Consider the following 22,793-nt stretch of genomic DNA (forward strand, 5'->3'; position numbering starts at 1 on the left):
ATGACCTAGTATGCAGCAGTTGTAAATTATTGCCACTTCTATTATTTGAACAGCAGAGCTGTTGTTGCTGGCCATAATGTGTGTGGCGTCATCATAAAACACTGGGTCATAGTTACTCCTGTGGTTTACTGTGCGTGTGGGCATGTGCCTCACAAGGAGCACCTGGCGTTGTCCAGGCTTCCTCGTGGCACTCGCAAAAAAAAAAAAAAACAACCCACGAAAACAGTTCACATCCGTCCACGCCTCAAAGGGGGAGAACACAGCTTGCACTACAGACGCCCAGTTTGTGAAGCCGGTTGCTGCCGGTTCTAGCATGTGCTCACGCGTGCCACTTTGGGAGAAATGTGAAAGCCTGCGGACAAAACGATCTGGGCCCACCAGTCATGCATGAGGAAGATGACGATATAGATGGATATGACGATGATTACTACTAGCACAGTGAAAAGCGACGACAGAACATGTAAATAAACAATTTAAAACCTAATGCAATGCATGGTGGTGTGTCCTTCAGTGCTTACATAGAAAGAAATCTTCCAGCTCCATTATGGTTCAAGACTTTTGCAGCTTAGTGCAAGCTTCGTCAACTTCTTTTTTGCTTTTTTAACGCTGCAGTGTTGACTGTAAGCAATTTGTATTCAAGTGTCATGGGCCACTTCTTTGATATGCATTACATCTGGGATGCAGGTCCTGAACGAAACATTGATTTAATTGAACACTTCTAAGCCATATCATCCTCTTTGTTAGCTGCATATTTTTATCTGCAGAATTTCTTCTAGTGTGTTTCGTACTGCAGCACAGCTTATTGGTTGGCTTGGTAATAACTGTGCAAGGTTATTTAAGTATAGCCGAGTAGTTAAGCCACACAGATATCGTGTGGTTACAGCACACATTTTTGCCACCGCTGAAAACGCCAAATTCTCCTCATGTTGTTGCCCTGAAATAGAAAAGCGGCCATGTTGTGTTTATGCCATGATGTCGAACCCATTAATGTGCTCCTTTGCACCAACTGCTAAACAAAAGTGTGTGTGACCTATCTACCAACCTTTCTTGTACGTGCAAGTGCTCGTAGCAGTGTGCAACACAAAATTTTAAGCAATCCACATTAACGCTGTGTGAAATGTTTGATCTAGGTACAGTGTTCATGCTATTTTGGCATGTGTGGTTTATTACTGATAACGTGCTAGTTTGTGGTTTTCACGCCATATCTCGTTCCTTTCTCGCTAACACTGGGAAATAAGAGTTACTTTGTGTTTTTTCGCTAGCGGCTTTGCAGCTGTTTTGTTAACGTAAAATGCACTAAATGTTTCTAGTCCTCTGTTTTTATTTGTTTCTCCAAGCAGCAGGCTTTACTCTGCTGAACTTGTTCCGATTTTACAGGTGTGTGCCAATCGAAGCAGTTTCAGCTTGATCTGGCCATTTTGAAAGCCAAAGACTTGGGTAAGTTCATACTCTGATGCTAGTCTCTGTTTTTTTACGCTGTAAATGACAGATAGGGGATTGTTGTCTTGCAATTTTCGTACCTTGGCTGTGCCTGAAATATGGAAGACGAAGTAATAGCAGAATTTTTAGCAGCGGATGCTTTTTCACCTATGTATGTTAACTCCCAAGACAATTGTCGTATAAATATGGATGACAGTGCTCTTAGAAGAGTAACCAGCTTCATAAATTGTGACATGGCTGAGTAATAATTCTGACCGTATTCTCACCATTTACACGACTTTTGCTTGACATTGTAGTGGTGTACCAGGGAGGGCGTGTGCTCAAAGTTGCCAGTTCAATTCCATTTGGTAGAATCTGTTACTCTGATGAAGGTAGAAAAAAAAAAAAAATCCACCTATGTGCTTAAGATGTTGACGTGTGTTCATGGGCCTCTCCCAGCACCTGTTTGGTGCGGTACCTTTCACGCTCCATGTTGGTTTTTCCTGTTCTATGGAGTTAGCTGTGCATTGGACTATTGAGATCGGTGTGAAATTAATGAAGAAAGTAGTTTGGTCTCGACATTTTAAAGTGCAAGCCGAGGAAATGGTGTCTTCAACTTAAAGGTCAGAAATTCCCAACCTTTATTCACCATGATCGTGGCACCAATGAGGAGGCCCCCCAGAAGATATATGTATTGTATGTAGGGCAGGAAAGTTTTCCTTCTGTAACCTGACCTGGGAACAGGGGCGGATTATCTAGGGTTCAGAGGGTTCAAACGAACTGGGCCCTCCAAGCTTACAGGGCCCTCCCGAGGGCTGGAAAATGTGCCACACTTCATGGTTTAGTTCAAAAAAGTTTAAGCCTCTTGCTGATTTCCCCTGATTGAAACAGAGATTATCTATTTTAATTATGAATGCTTCAAAAAAGCTGTTCATTGCGTAATGTGCATCATCCTGAAGGCAGGGCACAGTTCTTCAGTCTGAGGTAAAAATGCTGTGCTCGCCCAGAACCGTACATGGCGTAGAGCAACGAAGCTGATTCAGCTGATGGACACAGAGCAGTAGGACTGGGGTTTGAGTATGTATACAGTCCACCAGTTTCGGAATGCACATTGCGAAGGCGCATAGAGAATGGTTTCTGTTTGAAATCTCGTTCGCCAAAAAAAAGATTACGAGATATAAGCTCATACAGGAGTTTCTATGCTTCATGAGTGTCCTTGCATGTCTATGGATCCCACTGACTAGTTTCCCTGTGCTTAGCCACTCGGGGCCGGATTAACAGTGCTGAGGGGCCCAGTTAAAAAAAAAATATACCCAAGGAGCACCTCTCCCCCCTTCTATTCTTGAGACATGATGCTTTTTAGAATTCGCTACATAAAGCACATGCCATATTTACTCGAAGAATCTGTGAAGTGTTTACAAACGTTGCCTGGGCGTCCACTTTCTCGCAGAGCACGTGGAGATATTTTCATCAGAATTAAACTATACCAGGAGACACATGGACAGGATTAAGAGGAGACAACACGACCGCGGTTGTTTCAAAGCAAGTCTCAGACATGCTGTGGTCAGTTCGAGCGGATGCAATGAGGGCCCTCATCGCAGGTCCTAAGGAAATCAAAGCAGCCTTGATGGAGCCATCTGAAGATCATAATGAATGAGCACAAAAGTAGCAAGAGGCAAATTCTTTGCTGCAGGCAATGACAATTTGGAAACTGTGCTAGTGGTCAAGTTTTGTGATAAAGTTTTGCAGTGCTTTAATGCCACCACAAGGCACTCTAGAGCCTAACTCTGTCATTGAATATTGTCGTAAGCCTGATGAAATGGTTGTGTGATTATGCACCCGGCATAAGAGAGAGGTTAGATGAACTGAAAATCTTGCGAAGGAAGCGTCGGACAATGCTTCGTAGAAAGCAATCACCCAGAGAAAACGAAAACAATCGACACTATGCGACAGCATTGAAGGCATGAGCATGCCAGAGCCACAAGATCCATCAGCTAAGTTCTACTGTGAAACCTTCTACATCATGATTGACAATCTCCTGCATGCTCTCACAGCTCGCTCGAGTGCTTACACTAAAGCCAGCCAACAGTTTGCTGTTACAGTCGAATCCCGCTAAATGAAATTTATGGGATGTGCGAAAAATTTAGTTGAGGTGAAATCTGCCCCAACACACCACAGAACGGCAAGAAAAATAGCCCCGTATATTTCTGCATCATTGGTAGCATAATACAATGTTTAGAAAAAGAAGTGACGTGCAATAACGTCGTGTTTACTTGGGTAAGAAACATACCAACGGTTATTTGTTTTTTACCTGCACGTGAAGAGTGCAGGGGACGGGGTGGAGAAATGCAGACGCAAAACGTACTGTTGTACAAGAAGGCGTATCCACTGAGCTGATTACTTGCAGATAGCTGCTAGGCCGTCGGAAGCACCCCTGTCACTTGTGGCAGAATGTATGTAGGTATTTATTTATTGTTCTTAGGAAAAGGAAGATTCACAAACAGGCGTAAATTGTCTCGCCTAGGGGCGGACACTGGAACGCCTGCTGGTGTAGGGGGGGGGGATAAGGAGAAAAGAATACATAGGAACAGGAGGATAGGGGAGAAGGCTGACATTACAATGTATATAACACACGCAAGGGTAAATATAAAACAAAAGAGAAAAAAAGGAATAAGAAAAAAATTAGCCCCATCTCCCCGCGAGGGAACCCTAGTGTGATGCGACGCATCTGGGGGTTCAGTTGGCGTTTCCATTGGGTTGATTCTCTAAATCGGGTGAAACGTGTTGTGAACGCGTAGGATGCCTTTCCATCACATGCGGGTGTTCTCATACACGGGACGATGGGGGTAATTTTCACAGCGCCTGAAGGAGAGGAGACAGCGGAGGAGAGTCGCGCATGCGCGCAAAGCGAGCGAAGCGCGCGCACGCAGCTGTTGTTTATGATAATGAGACAGAGTGAGAGTGTTGCGCACAGCTGTCGGAGAGAAGAGCGGAGGAGAGGTGCGCATGCGCAGGTGGCGTGCGGATGCCGCCGTTGCCGACGCAGGAGGGACATGCCTCAGAGCAAGAGATGCGTCGCATCTAAAAAGGAGTTACACATTGAGAAAATTAGCATTACAGAGAAACACTACAGATATAGACAACACATGAATCTACCAAGGACAATGTTTAGCACACATGTAAAAGGGGACACACACACACACACGCACACACAAGTACAGAAGCTGCTTCAGCAGCAGCACTCCACCACAATCTGGGCAGTTAGGCAGAGTTGTAGAGTGCGCTGTGCAGCCCCGAGGCCCGCAGGTATGTACCCAGGGCCTCGAGCACTTTGTCTAGCTCCCTAGCACTGCCTGGGGGCCAAAGCAGCTCCTCAAGTGGCCGCACTCCGTGAAGCACAACCAGCAGCTCTACCCACCCTGCCGCAAACTTGGGGCACTCGTATAGACGTGCGGCAGGGACTGCATGGGCGCTCGGCAGTGAGTGCAGGCGGGGCTGGTCGCCTGCCTCAGACGGTGCTTCCGCTCCGCCGTCCACACGTCCCCCACGCGGAGGCGCAGAATGGCCGAGCGCAGTCGTCAAGGCAGGCGTGAGGCCCACACAGGCGGCTGGCCCCCTCTGACACGCAGCCGCGGGTCCGGATGCCTGGTCCGGATGTGTCGCTGGATGAGCAGGCGGGCGTCGTTCGCTGCCGCCTGAGCCACCATGTCCGACGGAGGCAGCGCGTGTGCCCCGGGCGGCCAGCTCGTCCGCCCGCTCGTTGCCATCCAGATCAATTTGGGCGGGGACCCACTGCAGGCACAGTTGTGTGCCCCGGTCCGCCAGCTGTGCCGCCTTCTCCCGGATGCCCCGCACCAACAGGGAGTGCGAGTCTCCGTCCTGAAGACGCACCAGGGCCACTCGGGAGTCGCACAGCAGGGCACAGCGCTCCGGCAAGGGCTCCATCTCCAGCAGCAGATCCAGGCCAGTCCGACCCCCACCAGCTCAGCCATGGCCGAAGAAGAGGCATAGGGCAGCCGCGCCTGTCGGGTGGCCTCCCCCAGTACGGCGGCCGCTGCGGCCGACCCCTGCTGCTGCCGCACCGAGCCATCCGTGTAAACTAGGGTGTGGCCGTCTAGGTCGCCCCAGACGACGCCCCGAGCCAGCTGCAGTTGCCTGCAGTGGGGCGTCCGCCGCTTGCTGCGCAGCCCCGTAATGTCCAGCCGCACGTCAGCTGCCAGGACAGGAGCGGGGCCACCAGGTCCCGCGTCCACGGGGGCCACCACCTCCTCGTAGAGCACCAGCATGCGCCCCATGCGCGAGTGGTGGTGGCACCTCAGCCGCCGCAGCAGCGGACCGCCCCCCTCGGCGCGCCGCAGCCGGTCAATCTGGCCAAACGCCCGCAGGTCAGCTGTCATCTCTAAGGTCCACGCCCCCACCTCGGCCAGCGTCTTCTCGCACGGCGAGCTCTGGGGCAAGCCGAGGCAAGCACTGACCCCCTTGCGGTGGTCTCCCTCCAGCTGCCGCCAGGTGGGTTTCCGGAGGGTCACCAGTGGGAGCGCGTACATAAGGAGACCCACCGCCGAGGCACTGCACAGCCGGAGGGCCATCCGCTGCGAGCAGCCACTGTCCCGGGCCACCATCTTGTGCACTGCCGTGGTGGCCAGCTGCGCCCTGGCTCGGAGCTCCTCGGCCGCCTGCCAGAAGTTCAGTCAGTGGTCCAGGGTGAGCCCCAGGTACCACACCCTGGTCCTCCACTGGAGCTCCTCGCCATCGATGGTCAGGCACCGGGTCCATCCATGGGCGGCGATGTCCGGATGCACCAGCATGGCGTCTGTCTTTGCCACCGACAGCTGTAGGCCGACACCCGCCAGCTTGGCACGGTCTTCATCCATGGCCGCCTGCAGTTGCCGTACAATGGCTCGGCCCTGACCCTTGGGCCCCAGTACCCACAGGGCGATGTTGTCGGCGTACACCAAAATGTACACTCGGTGGCCCCTCCTCTGTGCAGGCAGCCTGGCAGGGCTGCCATCACCAGGTTGAAGAGGAAGGGGCTGATGACGGAGCCCTGTGGGGTGCCCACGTCTCCCGGCCGGGGGGCCGACAGGGCGTCTCCCACCTGCACCTGCGCTGTGCAGCCCGTCAGGAACGCCTCGACGAAGCCCCGCAGCTTGCCCGCAATGCCAGCCTCTTCTATGGCCAGGGAGATGGCATGACGCTGCAGGTTGTCGAAGGCACCCTTCATGTCCAGCAGCACCAGGGCCGCTACCTGCTTGGAGGCCCTGGCGTGTTCAAGGGCCGCCACGACGTCGGCGATGGAGTCTGTGGCTGCTCGGTGCCTCCGGAAGCCCGTCAGCTGCTCGGGGATGGCCTCTTCCTCCGCAGCGATGGCCTCCATCCTCCGCAGTGCCACCCGTTCGAGCAGCTTGCAGCCGCAGGATGTGAGGGTCATAGGCCGGTACGCCGTGACTGCCACAAGGCCCTTGCCTGGCTTTGGTATGGGTCGCAAGATGGCCAGCAGCCACTCAGGTGGCAGTTAGCCCGTGTCCCATATGACATTGTAGGCGGCCAGGAGCAGGCCGAACCCCACCTCATCCAGATTGCGCATCATCTGGTAGTTGAGGCTGTCTGCTCCTGGCGCCGACTTACCTTGCAGCTGCGGAGGGCACTGCGGAGCTCAGTCTCTGTGATGGGGGCGTTGTTGAGGGGGTGGTGCACCTCCCCCATCCCAGCAACAGCAGCAGCGGGCCCTGATTCTGCCTGGTGTGGCGGCAGGAAGTGTGCAGCGAAGAGGTCGGCCAACTCCGCAAAGCTGGCCTGCTTGCGGATGGCCATGGCAGCCAGGGGGTTGCGGTTTCTCTGGTGCTTCAGGATGGAGTTGAAGATGCCCCAGAGGCGCCGGCAGCGTGGGTCGGCCTCCGAGCTGATGCATAGCTTGGACCAGCGCTTCCGGCTCAGGCGGTTGGCGTGACGGCGGCAAGCCGCATCCACTCGCCGGTACACTGTCCAGTCCGCCCGCTCCCCCGAGCGCTGGGCCTTCCTCTCCATGTGGTTGCGCACCGCCCGCAGTTGCAGCAGTTTCAGGTCCGGCGTGGTGGCCCCCTCGGCTACTGTGCAGCTCTGTGGGGCTTGCCTGGCGCAGCAAACCAGGCCCCGAAACAGCTCGACTCCTTCCCCCAGGTCCTGCCTGGCGAGGCAGCGCTGGAACCGGTCCCAGTGGGTGATGTGGTGCAGTGCGGCTCGCTTGGCTGTCCTGTCGGGTGGTGCGATGTGCAGTGGGTAGTGGTCAGAGCCCCAAGTGCTGGGCTCCCTCCTCCAGGTGGCCTCAACCCCGGCTGACACTAGGGTGAGATCAATGGTGGTGGCTGCGCAATTGCCATGCCGGAAGGTGCTCTCACCAGTGTTCAGCGCAGACAGGTTGAGGCGCAGCATGGCGTCCCACAGATGCTCTCCGCGAGCGTCCATCCGGCCATCTCCCCACACAGTGTGTGTGGTGTGCGTTGGAAGTCACCATAGAGGAGATGGCGGGCTGTGCACTGGGACACCAGCCGATCCAGGAGGCACGCGTCCCAGGGCTGACCAGGGCGCACGTACACACTGCACACTGTAATATCTGCGAAGCAGTGCCATCATCTTATCCTCTGACTGGGCACGGCAGCAACTGACCTTGGCAGGCAAGCCGTGCGCGCCCGCATTTAAGGCGACTGCGCCTGACCACTCACTCGCGACTAGGATAGGATGATGCGGGTTCCAGACTAAGCACGAAAACATTATTTTTGGCTTTGAAGAAGTCTGGAAGGAAAACCGTAAGGACAGCTGCTCACACTGCATATATGACAGCGCCGCACCAGCAGCAGAGCACATTCGCGCGATTTCAACTGGATATGGATTGGCTGTAGCTGCAGCTTGGTGAACTGGGCCTGCGCCTCATGTAAAGACAGCCAGCCACATCGTTATCACCAGCAAACAGTGGCTTCCACCTATGAGTCTGTTTTTGTTTGAAGTGGTGGTTGTGGGTGCGTGGCACACGTTTACGGTGAAACCAAGTGTCCTGAATCTATAAAAAGTTACAGGTAGCTGCGGTATGCTTATTTTATTGTAATACAAAAGTTCAAACCCAGCCCCAAATCTCGTTGAAACGAAAGCAAGCCAGACAAATGGTTCGTTATGGTGAGGACTTTGTTGCATTGACTTCTATGGCTAACTGATGGGGAATTGGAAATATTTCGTTGAAGCGGAAATTTCGTTGTAGCGGGGTTCGGCTGTATTACAGATTGGAGCTGCTCTTCCCCAGCGCAGAGGTGCCTGCAGGCAATGGACATTGGTGAAAAAGTATCCTTCTGCTCTGGCTGGCACATTTCCCAACAAGTTTGAACAGTTGATTTCATTTTCGAGCTACGAAGGCTGTTCTTCTGTGGCTGACATGCTGAAACTTTAAATTCGTGAAAAACTTGAAGGTTCATTTCTAGATGTTCATGTTGCTGTTAGAATTTTTTCTGACCAGTCAGTGAAGTGAAATTGATAGAGAGCAGGCTTCAATCAACGATGAGTGACAGCCGCCTCAGCTATTTGTCGCAGTTGAGCGGGGAGACAGAGATTCTTTGGAGGGTCAATGTTGAAGATCCCATCGCCAAACTGTCCTGGCAAAAGGCACGAAAATGCTTATAGAAACGTACATACATTTCTTTCTTTTCCTAAAAGATGAATAACAAGAGAAAACATGTTAATATGTATAATAAGCCTCTGTTGGCACTTGATGGCTCTGGAGTGGCCGTGCTGCTGGGATATTCCACAGCAGGCAAAGGAGGCAGCTGTTGGCAAAGGTGGGCCAACAGCTAGCGGCAGCTGGAGCAGAACATTTTGGCATGGCTAGCAAAGGGGAATAAGATTCGAAGCTTGTGAATGAGAGTCCAGTTTGTAGGCGGGAAGAGGTTTTCAAAGCCTGTCTTACCACCGTTGGGCGTGCAGAAAGGCATTTCTGACCAGAGCCCCATTTATTCTAGTCAACGCTTCTGCGGAATTCAAACTGTTCAGAAAACAAATGGGAGAAAGAAAGCGAGTAGGGGAGCAGGGCTGCCAAAATAAGCCACAGGCAGTGCCCCAAAGTGCTCAAAAGGGTGCCATTTGTTTTCAGCTTGTTGTTATTTTTGTTTTATTCCTAGCATCTGCGCTTGCACCGTTATTCCGATGAGAGAATAGCAACAACAGATAAATTACAGCTCGCGCTATCTTGGTGAATAGCGGCATTCACAGTAGAGTGTAGACTGCTTATAAAGTATGTCTCCGGAGCCATGAGAATTTGCACTACAAGTGGTACTGCATTATAACCAAAACATGCACAAACCAAAGCACATGCACAATCTACCTTCTGGGTATCATTTAGTTAACATCACACAAACAAACACAGCATTTAAGCATAGCCAGGACGTCCTTCATGTCCTTTTGTCCGTGTTTATTAACAGAAGAAGTTATCTTTGCTTGGCGTTCCCTCTTAATGGCATTCTGCACTGCCTACTCCTCATATTTCCACGCTCGGTTCTTCCAAATGGCAGACACGGTTGTGCCAGTGATGCCAAACTGCTTCGTAGCTGACACCTTCTTCGCTCCACATCCGATGTCTTTAACAATGCTCTCGTTCGTTTCAAGAGACGAGGGACGAGGGCAGATGTCATAGCAGCAGAATGCGTGCTAGAGATTGCTGTGCGGCTGGAGCAAAGTGGTCAAAGTGCAGTCTTTCTGCACATCGCTGCATGAGAAACACCGCGTTTCCAAGTCTTCGCAGATTGTTCATTCACTTCTACCCTCTTCCTTCTCCACATTTCTCCGTGCACCACAGGGAAAGGGGGTTGGTGAAAACATCTATACCCTCTTGTGGGCTTTTCCCTGGGTCTGCCAGCCTCCTCCACCGCCATTTCTGGTCCTGCTTCGCCTCGCCAGCCTTGCGGTGCACGTGTTGTCAAACTGCTTTTAAATGCAGAGCATTTCAGTAACTCACGATGTCACCCGCGTTGGCGTCCGTAGTCCGCATCGCTCCCCGTCGGTCTGGCATTGCATTGCATTGGATTGGATTGGCTTGGATTGGTTTTGGATTGGATTGGATTGGATTAAAGTGGATTGTTTTGGATTGTGTTGCGTCATAGCCGCGCCACGTTGCGTCATAGCCGCTCCACGTTGCGTCATAGCCGCGGCAGGGGGTTCACGGCACGTTTCACCATCGACTTCATCGACAATGTCTACGCGGGAAGAGAAGGCGGCGCGGCGGCGTGCTGCGGATGCTGAGCGCAAGCGCCGCAAGCGAGCCGCCGACGCCGAACTTCGCCATCGAGAAGCCGCAGCCATTCGTGAACGTCGGGCGGCGATGCGGGAGGGAAAACAAGCACAAAACGAACAGAACTCCTGCTGGCGCAGTTTCAAGCAGGGGGCGCGCGAGCACTGCGAAGGCGGGAAATTTGAAATGCGTTGGGTGGTAGCAGTGAGCGGATAACGGCGCTACAGCCCATTATGGCGAATCAGTGCTCTGCATTTACAACAGTTTTCACGTAGAGTGGAACGGCTGTAACTTTCTCAAGCCGCCGCAGTCGGCCCTCCAAGGTCGGGTGGGCCGGCGGCGGCGGCGGTCTCCGACTCCGGGGCATCTCTCGTGTTTCGTTGGCGGTAGCTGTTCCCCGTCCTTCCTGCATTTGTCTGCTCGGCGATCTCATGCCCGTGTGCGGGCAGGAGTGCCGCGTACGTGCGGAAGACAAAAGCCGTGGGAAAAAAAAACCAACATATAGCAGGCTTCGCGACAACGGGCCGCAGAGCAGTTTCGAGCAGACGAAATTGAAGAGCGCGGCGGCCCATACAGAGGCGGTGCGGTGGGGTCACGTGGTGCAGTGACGCCTGGGCCGACTTCGATTTTACTTTTTTGCTTTTTTGTTCTCTCCCGCCCATTTCGTAGCACCTGTACTTTTGCGACCCTCGAACAGCGCGCTAATGGCTCTGGCAATTGGTGGGCTCTTCGAAAAACCGCACTTGAGCGCTACTGTGCTTTGCGGTGCCACATTGTAAGCGTTATGCCCATACATTACATTATAAGGGATGCGAACTGGTGGTCACTGAAAGTCGCGTTATTTCCAGTCCTGCACTGTAAGCGGTTACGTTATACGTAACCGCTTATAGTGTATAAATTAAGGCCCATCCAGTCACAGGGACAGTTTGGGACAATTTTTTTGCCAGTGTATTTGATACTTTAGACCAGCTATTCTTTGCCAATGATGGTTTTGCTGGGTTTCAACAGCACCACGAGAAATTATTTAGAAACAGCATATTCAGAGCAAGGAATGAGGTGGTGGTGGGGGGGGTTGGGGAGGAGGGGTGTATTTTCGTCATGAACAGAGAGAAAGTATTGTAGTGTCAGCCTTTTTTTTTTTCTTGGCAATTATCACTTTTTTTTTCTTTTTTGTTGTTGGTGCACTGGCTTCTGGATTATGACCAAGTTTGCTAGGCATGTCTGATTGCAGTGAAGAGAAACCTCACAGCAGCAGCCCCGAGTTTGTTTGCTGCACTTCACCTAAAATGGTTGAAGATGAAATGCACAATAAACCATTGCAACCAAACAAGCTGTGAGGGAAATTCGGGACAGCTGGGAAAGCATTACCTGCTCATGAACCTGATTAGTGCATGTTGTTGTCTGGTCTTACAATTGTGTGTAGGGAAAGAAAGGATGAGCTTGGAGCTGCTTCCAGTTTTGACTGGCATGTGAGGTGGACTTGAATAAAACACTTCGTAAGCCAGTGGGATACCAGGTTGCTTCACCATTATGGCAGTTAAAACAGTGTACTCATACTGGTTTATATAGCACACAAGCGGAGGCACAGGACACATGGTAGTCCTTTCGCAGACATTCGCGAATTTGTGTTCCAGAACTGATGCATGCAGCCAGAGGTACAGGCATAACCACTCCCCCAGTACCCCAGAAAGGTACTCCTGCCGAAAGCCAACTTCCACATGTGGAAAGGGAGCTGATAGTATAGCGTATAATTGCTGTAGAAGTTGCCATTAGGACTTTTATTGAAAGCAGAAATCAAATATCTGTTGATCAAATATGGTAGCCCTAAACGCCTTCAGGCAACTCAGCTGCTCACACCTGGTGGCGGGGCAGTCAAAACAATTCCTCCACTGGCCTCCGCGCTGTTGTGACGTCTGCAGAAAACAGTGAGGTCATAATGGGGCTTTGTCATACGTGCCCTCCTGGCTGGAAGCGATGAAAACCAAAACTGGTGATTTTCAGGCCGTTCTACGTAATTAGTTGCCGTGCACTGAAGTATTTACATTACTCTTTTGGGGTTGACAGGCCATTAAGCATCGATAAAAGCAATAAAAAGGGAACATAGAATGCACAGCATACAGGTCATGTTATTCCTGTTTAAAAAAAAAAAAACTTTGTTCCAAGAGCTTTCACTTGTTCTTGTTAAAACACTGCATGTAGAGCCTGTTTAGGGTCTACTTTTTAATCACTAGTTTGACAGCAAAAGTTTTCCTTGCACTACCCCACCCCCCTTTAGAGTGCTTTCTTCCAATGACAGTCACTCTGCATTGTGGTGTAGCATTGGGGTTATGTGGTTTATTTTCTCAGCAGCAGAGGATATATGCGAACAACCGATTTTATTGTTCTAGAAATATTTGCTAAAAAAAAGCACTCTACACATGGCCAGTGCAAAAAGTGGAATCATAAAAGAGCAAGCACTTTTGCCGATATTTTGGTAGAGTCTGGTATTAAGACATCAAACGCAGTCATTTTATTTTGTGAATTTACAGGAGTGTCGTTTTTACTCCTCTGTAGACCAAAACTTTGTTTTGTGTGGCGAGGTTCATGTTGTCCTGAAGGCAAGGATGGCTCAAGCTTCCTGTATTGAATTAACTTTGGCAAAGGTCTGGCAAATCAAATCCCATGACTTCAGGCCAGCCAGGTTTTGTTATTCAGTGCTTCACTTTTTAAGAAATACGCAGTGACATTGGGAATATTGTTGATCATGCCAGTATACTCTATGTCAGTGGTGAACGAAACATGATATTCTCTCAAACGAATGGGACGCCACGGCGGCAGCAACATGCAGGTGCTCGGCCCACAGACGGGGTAATGCAATCCTGCCTGTCATGCTTTCGGTAGCCAAACATGAATGGAACATGGTTTGTGGTGTTATTTTGGTAATAGTGTCTCAAGGTATGCAATTTTTCCTTGTGCGGTAAGTGTACAAATGTTTGCAGCAGCAAGTTGCTGAACTCGTGTGCTAATAGCCACCACTAATACAAGGAAATTGGAAATTGGGCTTCTGAGTTCACAGTTCTGCAGTGAGGTGGTGCACCCTTATGGCGTTTCCAATTTTGGTGTAGCCTTTAAAAGGGCAAAATGTAGTTCCAGTAAAAGGATGTGTGCTAGAATGTGAAACCTTTCTGCGTTAGAAAAAGACATGATAGTACATATTCAGGAAGTATTGAAAAAAGTTTCACAGTTCTGTTATGCTTCTTCCTTGTCTTTTTCTGATTTTTTTTGCTGATGCTTTCATTGTTCCCTTGAAGAATTTGGTGCTCTGCTTGAAGCGTTCATTTCAAACAGAAGTTTGTAGCCACCCTTTTTTTTCCCTGCTCTGCTTTATAGGCTTGATCACCTACCACGTGCCATTTAGACACTACAACTACGAGGAGTACTACCCACAACTTCGAGAACCACGTGGGGAGAAGACTGCAGTTGTGCCAGAATAGGAGATGTTTGAGTAGCTCTAATTAATTAAAGTTGAATAAAGTATGCCTTGTTTCAGCTTCGCCTTTCGATTGGTGCGTGCAGGGAGGTTGATTTTTTATGAAGCTAATGAGAAGGCATGTTTGCGAATTACTTTGACGAGTATGAGAAAGGGCCAAGAAGAAAGGGGGAGAAGCTCTGGTTTAGTCTACTTCTGCTGTGCCGCTTTTACTCCATTGGTCTGCAAATTCATACCACCGCTTACCATTGTGAAGTACCGTAAAGTTCCGAAAGAACGCTAACCCGAAGTACAGTGATATCAAGTGGAAAATACAGGGTGAGCGAACTTTCGGGTCAGGTGTGAAAAACTACAAAAAAATGGCCGCACCCTCAACCAAGACTGCGGAGATATCAAGAAAAAATACGATATGGGCAAACATTTGGGGGAAGTGCGGAAAGGACAAACGAGTGCCCACATCAACACATGAATAGATGATTCGCGTTTATTTTGTTCACTCATAGGCGCTAAAGCCATCGATTTGGGGGGGGGGGGGGGGGGGGGGGGGGGTTGGGCGATCTTTGGGGTCTTCTAGCATCTTGAATATTTCACCCCTTAAGGAGGGTGGGTGATGTTTCGGGGGAGGGCGTTCTGTCAGAACTTTACGGTATGTTAACGTTGCGCGACTCTTCCAGAAGGACATTCATTTAAAGTCAGAAGAATAGCATCTGTTGGATCAAACAAGAATTTTAAAGAAATTTTAAGGAAACGAATTTTAAAGTACTTCTTGTGAGGTAATGACACTGTTTACAGTTCTGTCCTTGATAAATTTTTTCTACCGTAACTGTGAACAACATTGCTTGATTATTACCAATATTAGTGTTCGGGCCTTCTGTTAAAATATAAGGTCGGTTGTAAGCTGACTCCGAAGAAGTGCTATTGGGATAAGAATAAAATCGTCTCTTGGCGAAGCGGTAACCTGCAAACCTTTTTAAGACATCAGAATTGCTGCAAAAAAAAAAAAAAAATGATAGCAACAGTTTCCAACAGAGCGATAACTATTGAAGTGTGCAGTCTACATTGCATTGTTGAAATGTCGAAGGTAAAACACCTGGTAAATTTTATAATCACCCAGAGATTTATGTACCTGAAACAGTAGGCAAGAAACTTGAGCGCATAAATAGTTTCACTGTTGTTGAATAACATTTTCATGCTTAATAATGAAGTCTTAATACTCTACATTTTCATGCTTAATAATTAAGTCTTAATGCTCTACAGGCGTTTCAACCAGGTACAGTAAATGGGCTTTCAAACTGCTGTATTCCTTCAATTGATCTGTTATCAACATTTTTTCAATCAAATTTTTATTATGGAAAATTTCTGGGAAAAAGGAAGTCTTGGGGCAAATTCAAGGACTTGGTTCTGTAATGAAAAAACGTGTAGCAACATCCGGTTCATGTACTAGTGCCTGATAAAGAAATGGTACAAAAAAAAAATTAAGACATGGCAAAGTAGTGGAACAAAGATTTGGCTTGCATGAATACAGGAACTATATTTTACTGGTCCCTCCAGGCACGCTAGGGGTGGAAAGACCTTCGGCCAGCATTGACAACTAGTAGTAACTCTGGCTTCCACACTCATGCCACCATACTGACGGGAAACTTATTTTCAGCTTATAAATTCTGCACAAGTACCTTGCCATTACAGCTAAGTACGCACGTGTTTAGCACAAAGCTTACACGAGGTAGGCTTCTTTGCACAGCTTCCACGTCGTGCGAAAAAGCGAACCCGAAAGATTCCGTATTCTAGGGCCACCTTGCCAAGGTTTCAGGGGGAAGCCCTTAGAGGCTGGGGCTGTTGGCGTCTGCTGTCGTCCTCTCCTGTAGTCATGGTACTAAAACACCGGGACACTCGTTTTGCAACGCCTCTGGCTAGAACGTTTCATATATACGAGGGCGAAAACGCGTACTAAAAAGAACACACCGGGACACTCGTTTGCCAACGCCTCGCGCTAGAACGCTTCGTGTTTCAAAGAAACGAGACTTTTACAGCAAAGCTGTATACCCCAAGGGTTTCATCTCCGTGCGCAAAATTACGGCCAGTCTCGAGAGGGCGCCACCGCCCCAGCAGGCGCGCGATTGCTCCTCCCACCCGCCGGCGCTTCTCTGGCCCCCAGTGACCCAGCTACTTCGTAAACCCTTGTGTCGGCGGTGGTTCCCGTGGGTGACCAGTATGGGGTAGTGGTCAGACCCCCACGTGCTGGCGGCGGTCTCCCAGGAATAGGCGCACCGCTGCGTCACCAGTGTTAGGTCGATGCATAACTGCTGGACCGTGCCACGGCGATGACAAGGGTGGGCGAAAGCAGGGCTGCCGGTGTCAATTGGACACGTGTAGTCCACAGGAGGTGGCGGCGTCCAGCAGCTCATATCTCGGCCCCTGCGGGTGGCTCGGTGACTCCCCCAGGCCACGGAGCAAGAATTACAGGCCGGGTAATGTGCGTTGAAGTCGCCGCACACTACAGCGTCCGAGCCCATGCAGGTTTGCGCGCAGCCGGCACAGCTCCACGAACGGCGTCCCAGGGTTTCTGCTCCCGGATGTAGACGCTGGCCACAGTGCTGTCCGTTGTCCCCATGCGTACCGTCACGGCGGCACTCTCCATGGGGCCGTCAGCAACTGGGGCCAGCTCAACAGGAGCGCTGTTGAAGGCGGTCCTCGACTTTCCCGGTGGGTGGGTGGCGTCGCGGCGCGGTGTGCTGCTGCAAGACCTCAGGCGGCAGCTGGTGGCGCTCAGACACATAGCCCGGCTGGCGCGGGGTGCCGCCGTAGACGTACACCTCCTGCAGTGCCAACACGTCGAAGGGCTCCCGCAGCAGGGGCTCAATCAGCTCCGCGCTGCGGTGGCCCAGACCGTTGCAGTTCCACTGCAGGATGCGTGGCCGCTGGCCTTTCCCACAGGGTCTGCTAGTTCACAGGTTCAAGAATGAAGTCAACTAGTTCGTGTCAACTTTAGAAACCTGTGAACTCATTTGTCGCTGTGAAACAGGGCAAACTTTAGAATTAAGAGAAAGTGAGCAGACGGTATTGGGAGTAATTTTAGAATCCCCTATAACGACAAATTTTGTTACGATGGTGCAAGTTATGTGAAAATATTGACAAGAATTAGAAAGAACGAAAAAATAAAAGAAATGCTGGGACGGAACGTTCGTGTAGATTAATTTATAGCCTTCCCGAAGTTTACTGTCGCCCCCCAAAATAATTGCTTCGGATTGGCAAGGAAGGTCTAAGCATTCCCGCACACAGTGGTGTAGCTTTGTAGGTTGTATGCAGTCACTAAAATCGTAGGCATAAAAGGGGGGAACAAGTGTACTATAGTGGTGTTGCGTACAAGGTGCTTTGGGCGTCTCTAAATTGGTCCCCGTCCTAATAAACGGCTGTTTTTTTGGCTCTCGGCTACTTCAGCGTCAGGTTTGTCAATCATCTGCCCTCAGTGGCCATCCGCTGCTTACTTGGAGCATGCGCCCCCGGAAAACACATTTTAATGCAGCCGATAGGATCCACCCTGGAGTCGTCGTGGTATTTCGCTGAATAAGGCAAGGAAAATTCAAAAAAAAAAAAAAAAAGCCATTCCATGTGAAAGCTGTCGGAAGTGCAGAACAGTGATTCGCCATAATGGGCTCTACCGCCGTTATCCGCTCACTGCTACCACCCCATGCAATTCAAATTTTCCGCCTTCGCAGTGCTCGCGCGCCCCCTGCCTGAAACTGCGCCAGCGGGAGTTCTGTTCTTTTTAAGCTTGCTTTAATTTCGTATGCTGGAGCTGTTTTGCGTCATTTCGAACGCGTAATTTTTAAATGCAGAGCATTTCAGTAACTCACGATGTCACCCGCGTCGACGTCCGTCGTAGCCCGCACCGTCGTTGTCCGCACCCCTCCCCCTACACTATATAAAAAAATACTATCCGGCGCCTGGTTTCGATCCCTCGACCCTGCGGGCGGAACGCAATGTACATGGTGCTCTACCCACTGCGCCACAAAGCCGACACAGAATGGGAGGCTACGAACGCGCCTTATACACCATTTTCCATAAGCAGCCGGGAAAGGGGGAAAATACTCTCAAACCAGTTCTCTCGGCGGCCGACCAGCGTTGCCTGTGCGCGCTGGGCTGTTAAAATCGCCCGGCGCGGTGTGCTCCGCTGCGTAGTTCAGGAGTATTTCGCACCGTGTGCTCAGTTTTTGCGGAACTTTCAACTGTTTTAGTCAATGCTGCGATGCCGTTCAAGGCGCAAACGTCGCTTGGCCAGCACTGCGCGGTGGTGGGTTATTGAACAACCAGAGAAAGCGAGAAACAGTCACTGACAGCACGCATGTGCACGACACTGCCTGGAGAAAATGCACTTCGGTCGCGGCATGTTTTTGCTGCATCGCTTCCCAACGCACACCGAGTTGAGATATCGGTGGATGCCGTTTATAAATCGCAACGACTTTGTACCAACGACCAACTCCAGGGTTTGTTGGGTGCACTTGGACGGCAAGCAGACGGAGCAAAATCCATTTATTACACGCAATGCTGTGACAGGGAACGGAACCCCCTGAAATGTTAGAAGCAACTTTATCTTTTACAATATAGCATTGATTGATTGTTTGATTGATTAATTGATTCATTATGGTGTTTAACGCCCCAACGCTTCATGGGTGATGAGGCGCGCCGCAGTGGAGGGCTCCGGGTTAATGTTGACTACCTGGGGATCTTTCACGAGCGCCGATACAATACAACATTACAATAACTTCTGGTTCCTTGTAGTCAATTTAAAATACCATATATCGTTTGTCATTACAGCCGATTGGCATTAAACAATCCCCTTTTAATTTAATCTAACCTTTAAAATCACGGCGTTTTGTTTACTTTTTTTCAGGCCAACGCATTACACTGCCAAACGATATGAAAAGATAACTTTCTCCATCACACACTGCTGGTCGATAGCAGGATAAGCAGGCAGCCCAATGTGGAAACGCAGCTGGAGATACGCGTGAACGCTGCATTTGGAAAATAGCTCAACCTGTTCACAACGCGGTCAGAGGAAAAGCTTCTATTCCTTTTGCGTTGGCACGGCATCTAAAGTATTACAATTACAAAACAGTTACTGCTGCTCGCGTAAAGCATTTGTGGTGCAAGCAGCGGTTTTACAAAGGTGGGCTCCGAGAGACAGGCCACATGCGCTGCGCAGAGTTAGGTCAATCATGATCACGATCATGATCAACCAATATTAACTCGCCCGAACTTTGACCCTTCTGCTCAACCTTCGAATAGTAAGTTGACTGGTTGTGCGGTCGTGTTATTTTTCCGCCCAGGTAATTTCGTTTTGTCAGTAACCTTAATAAGTCTAGTTAAGAAAGATTTATGCATTGCAATGTCAACAGCGTAGCAATCGCCTCGTCGAAAGTCCATCGCGAGCACGGATCACCGTGACCCACATATGCTGTGCGCGCTCCGCATTCGACGTCCGCGCTTTCGTAAACATGACTAATCGGTGAACATAACAAGCACGGTGGCATTGAAAACACGTATTTACTCCGCGATATCGATTTCAATGTCAGTCGGTGCCATACCGGTACGTTTGCATCGCGGAACTGCGGAGCACCAGCGGCACCACACCACACTGCTACTGCTGCTTGCAACAGCCGGAGTCGGCATTTTCCACTCTGGCAGCACATTAGGACCTAAAATCCGTACGCAGATGTTGAAAACAAAACAGAACACACACACACACAAGCACTGCAACCGCTAACTTAACGCCAAACCACTACGGTTCACTCGGTAATGCACGGGTACCGAGCAGACGCACGGAAAGAACGGAGCACTTAACAGCCCAGCGCGGAGGTTTCGGCGGTCGCTTCATAGACGGCGCTAGCGGTCCGGTCAGAAAAAGCAAATGGCGGCGCCCACCTCTAGCAAGGAAAATGGTGTATATCCTTGACTAATTCAAACTACGTCAAGAAGCTGCTGATACAACGCATTCACTACCACCAACTCCCCAAACACTAAACGTTAACGCAATACACCCACCCCCTATGCGACGCATTTACTCGAGTCCCCCTCGCGGGGAGATGGGACCGCCAAAACTCCCACCTCCCCTCGCGGGAACCCCTGTGTAGATGCGACGCATAGGCGGAGCGCCGAAGGGACCGAGTTTTATAGCGCGCATAACGTTGAGGGGACTGCGTAAGCCGGTCCCAGTCGAGGACGACGTTGGCGTACTTGTAAAGCGGCGTGGACTCTAGGTGTTTGAGCCAAGCGTGGATGTTGCTTCGCCGGAGAAAGGCACACCGGTTATATGCGCAGCGCGCCCGAAGGAGAGGAAACCGCGGAAGAGAGAGTACTGCACATGCGCCGGCCCCAGCGCGTCTGCCGAGGCTATGACGCAACGTGCCACAGCTATGACGCAACACAATCCACTTTAATCCAATCCAATCCAAATCTAAGCCAATCCAATCATAGCCAATCGAATCCAATCCAATGCCCCTCGCGAGAGTGTGTTCGCTATCGGTAAGCTAGTGAGAAACTCTATGGCTATCGGAGAGGATAGGGGGTGAGCGGCGGAGAGCGCAGCTGGCGCGGCGAGCGGAATGGGGGAGGGGTGGACAACGCCGACGACAATGACGACGACGACGCCGGAGGGACAAGGCGAGTGAATCAGATGCTCTGCATCTAAAAACAACGCGTTGTGGACTGCGCAGTAAGGTGCCGGCACGTGCGAGAACCGTTCGCGTTTTCTTGCGCGGCCGCTTTTTCCGCTTAAAACCAACTCAACGAGCGTTCCTAACTAAATGAACGCGGGCGTTGCCGGTTAATTACGTATATTTTGCCTCATATGTACCTAAAGTTTCAGATGCAAAGCATCTGATTCACTCGCCTTGTCCCTCCGGCGTCGTCGTCGTTGTCGTCGTCGTCAGAGGTCGTCGTTGGCGTTGTCCACCCCTCCCCCATTCTCCTCGCCGCACCACCTGCGCTCTCCGCCGCTCACCCCCTCTCCTCTCCGATAGCGAACTCTCTCTCGCGAGGGGCATTGGATTGGATTCGATTGGATTGGCTTGGCTTGGATTGGATTGGATTAAAGTGTATTGTGTTGGATTGTGTTGCGTCATAGCCGCGGCACGTTGCGTCATAGCCGCGGCAGACGCGCTGGGGCCGGCGCATGTCCAGTACTCTCTCTTCCGCGGTTTCCTCTCCTTCGGGCGCGCTGCGCATATAACCGGTGTGCCGTTCTCCGGCGAAGCAACATCCACGCTTGGCTCGAACACCTAGAGTCCACGCCGCTTTACAAGTACGCCAACGTCGTCATCGTCTGGGACCGGCTTACGCAGTCCCCTCAACGTTATGCGCGCTATGAAACGCGGTCCCTTCGCCGCTCCGCCTATGCGTCGCATCTACACAGGGGTTCCCGCGAGAGGAGCTGGGAGTTTTCGCTCATGTGACTCGAGCTGCTCTTCTCCGCGGAGGGAAGGACCCCTGTCCCTTTGTTCCCCTGGGAACAAAGCGCCCACTCGTCCGGCTGCGTTCCCCATCGCAACGCGCGACAGCGCAGGGAAAAGAGGAAATGCGGGTCTATGGAGTGAGCTCGGCTACGGAGGGTTGTAGGCATTGTTGGAAGTCGTAGAAATGGAGAGGCGCTGAAGCCCTAAAAACAGTGTCGACAGGCTACTGGTTGCTGGGAAAAATGTGAGGAAATATTGACAGAAAATATATCAACTGAGGATGGTTAATAAATCACCCTAAGCGCAGAGCACTTTATAGGCTCGCCTTGACGTCGTAGCTCTCTAACGGTCGATTTCAAGCGACTTCCAGAATCCGGCGGCACAGCGAGATAACGGACTGAAGTATAGCCTGGTGTACCGTCGACAGGGAGTCACGCTGAGGCTTCGAAAACCACGCGGTTCAAAAAGTTATAACCGTTGGAACCTCGTGAACCGCTGGCGCTTGACATACATCGCCCCGTTATTAAACAAAAAAAGAAAAAAAAACTCCAAGTACATTTCAGGCAAAATCTGTGTGCATAACCGGCAGCCTCCGCGTTCATTTAGTTAGGAACGCTCGTTGGGTTGGTTTTTACGATAGTAAGCGAAAAAACGGCCGTGCACGAAAAAAATGGCGCGTTCGAAATGACGCAGAAAGGCTTCAGCCGCGCAAGAAAGAAATGTTCGCAGTGCCACAGAACGGCTCCAGCTGCGCAAGATAAAAAAAGGCGTGTTCGAAATGACGAAGAAAGGCTGCAGCCGCGCAAGAAAAAAATTACGCGTTCGAAATGACGTAAAACAGCTCCAGCATACGAAATTAAAGCAAGCACAAAACAACAGAACTCCCTCTGGCACAGTTTCAAGCAGGGGGCGCGTGAGAACTGCGAACGCGGGAATTTTGAATCGCATATTCATCAAGAGAGGAGTGATACAGGGCAGCGAAGAGCATGATGGGTGGTAGCAGTGAGCGGATAACGGCGCCAGCACCCATTATGGCGAATCACTGTTCTGCCTTTCCGACAGCTTTCACATTGAGTGGAACGGATTTAACTTTTCTTTGCGCTAAGCAACGGGGAGATGTAGGACAAGCGCCAGCGGTTCACGAGTTTCGAACGCTTATGCCGCTTGGCTTTCGAAGCCTCTGGGGTACGCCGCGACGACAGCGCTA

The 22,793-nt window shown here is 50.7% G+C and overlaps 1 protein-coding gene across 1 annotated transcript in view; it reads left to right on the forward strand.

The window, feature by feature from the left end:
• Positions 1-14,194, forward strand: part of Mrps18b (mitochondrial ribosomal protein S18B) — a 32,374-nt gene extending 18,180 nt beyond the window's left edge. Inside the window, exons 6-7 of the mRNA XM_077676023.1 lie at positions 1,378-1,437; positions 14,036-14,194. Coding sequence (XP_077532149.1) covers positions 1,378-1,437; positions 14,036-14,139 — 164 coding nt within the window. The 3' untranslated portion in view covers positions 14,140-14,194. The remainder of the gene's footprint in view (positions 1-1,377; positions 1,438-14,035) is intronic.
• The last annotated feature ends 8,599 nt before the right edge of the window (positions 14,195-22,793 follow it).

Source organism: Haemaphysalis longicornis, unplaced genomic scaffold, assembly GCF_048455015.1.
Source record: "Haemaphysalis longicornis isolate Haplotype H1 unplaced genomic scaffold, Haemaphysalis longicornis Haplotype H1 scaffold_1, whole genome shotgun sequence".
Classification (NCBI taxonomy): Eukaryota; Metazoa; Arthropoda; class Arachnida; order Ixodida; family Ixodidae; genus Haemaphysalis; species Haemaphysalis longicornis.